The sequence below is a fragment of the Stegastes partitus genome, unplaced genomic scaffold (genome assembly GCF_000690725.1).
Source record: "Stegastes partitus isolate 25-593 unplaced genomic scaffold, Stegastes_partitus-1.0.2 Scaffold545, whole genome shotgun sequence".
NCBI lineage: Eukaryota > Metazoa > Chordata > Actinopteri > Pomacentridae > Stegastes > Stegastes partitus.
In genome coordinates this window covers 126,743-129,035 of record NW_007578276.1, presented here as the reverse complement: position 1 = coordinate 129,035, position 2,293 = coordinate 126,743, and the positions used below count along the sequence as shown (strand labels likewise).

The following is a 2,293-nucleotide window of genomic DNA, read 5'->3' as shown; positions in this document are numbered from 1 at the left end:
AAACATGCTGAGGTTAATTGGTGATTGTAAATTGTCCGTAGGTGTGTCCAGGTGTCCCCTGCCTTCCCCCTGAGTCAGCTGGGATAGACTCCAGCCCCCCATAACCCTAGTGAGGATTAAGCGGTGTATAGATAATGGATGGATCTTAGTATTTAAATGGGGTTTGAGGGGTTTGTTGAACAAAAAAGAAGCATAATGAGGACATCAGTTTGGGCTCCAGGGGATTGTGGGTGACATTTTTCACTCCACTTGTCCTAGTTTTTTAATCAAGATGCTCTTCACAGCTTGTCATCTGGAACAGTGAGGTGTTTATTGGTCACGCTGTCGAGACGAACGTGTGAGTCGGTTCACAGTCTGACTGATGGGAGACAAACGTCCGGGCGAGGCCGAGGTGGGATGAGGCTGAGGTCATAGGTGGGAAGACAGAAAGGAAGCGTGTGTCCTGACTCAGCAGATGTGGAGCAAGACCTCAGGAAAAGTCTGCAAAAATATACCAGCGAGTGGAAAAGAGCTAAAACAAACGGCACACCTCTGCTGATAGAGAGATCAAAACAGTTTGGAAAATGATGATTGCATTGCGAGCGCACATCTGAGTAAACTCAGTACCGTGTGCCTTTCGTCTCAGCCTCTAACTGTGTAAAAAGCCAACACACGAACTCGCTCTTTGTTGATGAGAAAATAAAAAATAAAACCCTGGCCAGAAGGCATACTTGTCCAGGCAGTGCTTCCACCACCTGTGTGCGCTTCACACCTGAGAATACCTCATCCTGATAACCTCAGGCGAGTCATGATGACATATTGTGTTTCTCTTCACCCGCATGCCGAAGAAAAACATCCTGGTGCTCAGCATCACCCTCAGAGGATGAGGTAACTAAAGCTCAGCTGAAGAAGCCATTCAGGGTTTGATGTGGGATTTTTTTTTGTTGCTCTGTAAACAGAAAGCAGTCTGACTGTCTCGTGTGGAAGCTCCTTTTCTTGTTATTCTGCCGCACAGGATCTCTATCTGCTGCACACTCAGAGGTCAGATAAAGTGCCAAACGGATATTTTCAGCACTAATTTTCTGAGACCTTCCGCCTCGTTGAGCACGGCGGGGGCGACCTTCAGAAGTGGCTCGGTTCTGGGTTAAATGTCAGAAGAATGGAGACCCGCTCATCTCCTCTCAGTTCTCTATAACGCCTCTTAATGTGTTTCGAAAGGGAAAGAAAAGTTTGCCAGCACACATGCGTCACTTCTTTCATCTATCATTCAAGAGTATGATGTCATGTTCGAACCGCACATTCTCAGACAGACGCTGTAACCTCAGCGAACTGACTTCATGCATTTTTGTGTGAGGCTGGTTGCGTGATTAACGCCGTAGATATGTAAAGGTTGGAGAGTTGGTTTGGGTTGGTGGAGGTTGTTCGCAAACATTCCCTCTGGGCACTTTTCTGATAAATGCGCCACTTCGGGCTCGTCTAAACTCTTTTCCTTGTGTTTTACTAACAATCCCCCACCACACACACACACACACACACACACTAGGTGGCCGAGACAAGTCATCCCGAGTGTGAGTCGGCACTCGGTCTCTAAATGCTTCAATGGGACGGTGAAGTGCTGCTCCCTCTCATGATATACGTAGATGTTAGAAAGCTCTCGGGCATGTGTATAAACAAAGCAGATATGAGCTATTTGTCATCTCGGACTCCTCTGCGGGAAAAGTCTCAGCCTCCTGTTATTAATGTGACAAAGATGTTAGCATGATGTAGCTGGCCGCTCTGTAATGAGGCCGATTTGTCATTCTCTCTCATTCAGTGCCTCATCATCGGAGGAGGTCCCTGCGGCTTGCGGACCGCCATTGAACTCGCCCTGATGGGTGCCAAAGTGGTGGTGATTGAGAAGAGGGACTCGTTTGCCAGGAACAACGTGCTCCATCTTTGGCCCTACACCATTCACGACCTGCGGGGCCTTGGGGCCAAAAAGTTTTACGGAAAATTCTGCGCCGGAACCATAGACCACATCAGTGAGTGTCTGACTTTACTGAAACAAAGCAGGACACCAGCTTTTTGCTTTTTAGTGACCTGTCATCACATGTTATTAACCTCTCTACATCCTGATCTTCTCCTGCAGCAAACTGTGGTTATCGAACTCTAAAACTATGTAGTCTAAGAGTTTGGTTCCTCCAGTACATGTAAATACTTTCACAAGTTTTTAGTTTTGATTTCAGATTTACGTTAATATTTTGCTTTTACTGTATCTATTTGTTGTAAGATTTGGCTGTTGTATAGTGTATTGTCTCTTTAGAATTAATTCCAT

General features: G+C 46.2%; 1 protein-coding gene across 6 annotated transcripts in view; it reads left to right on the top strand.

Annotated features, from left to right (window-relative positions):
• The window catches only part of mical2a (microtubule associated monooxygenase, calponin and LIM domain containing 2a), a 37,542-nt gene that overhangs the window by 13,155 nt on the left and 22,094 nt on the right, over nt 1–2,293 (top strand). For all 6 annotated transcript variants that reach the window (XM_008288169.1, XM_008288168.1, XM_008288172.1 and 3 more), the window contains exon 3: nt 1,793–2,000. In XM_008288169.1, the coding sequence (XP_008286391.1) occupies nt 1,793–2,000 (208 nt within the window). The remainder of the gene's footprint in view (nt 1–1,792; nt 2,001–2,293) is intronic.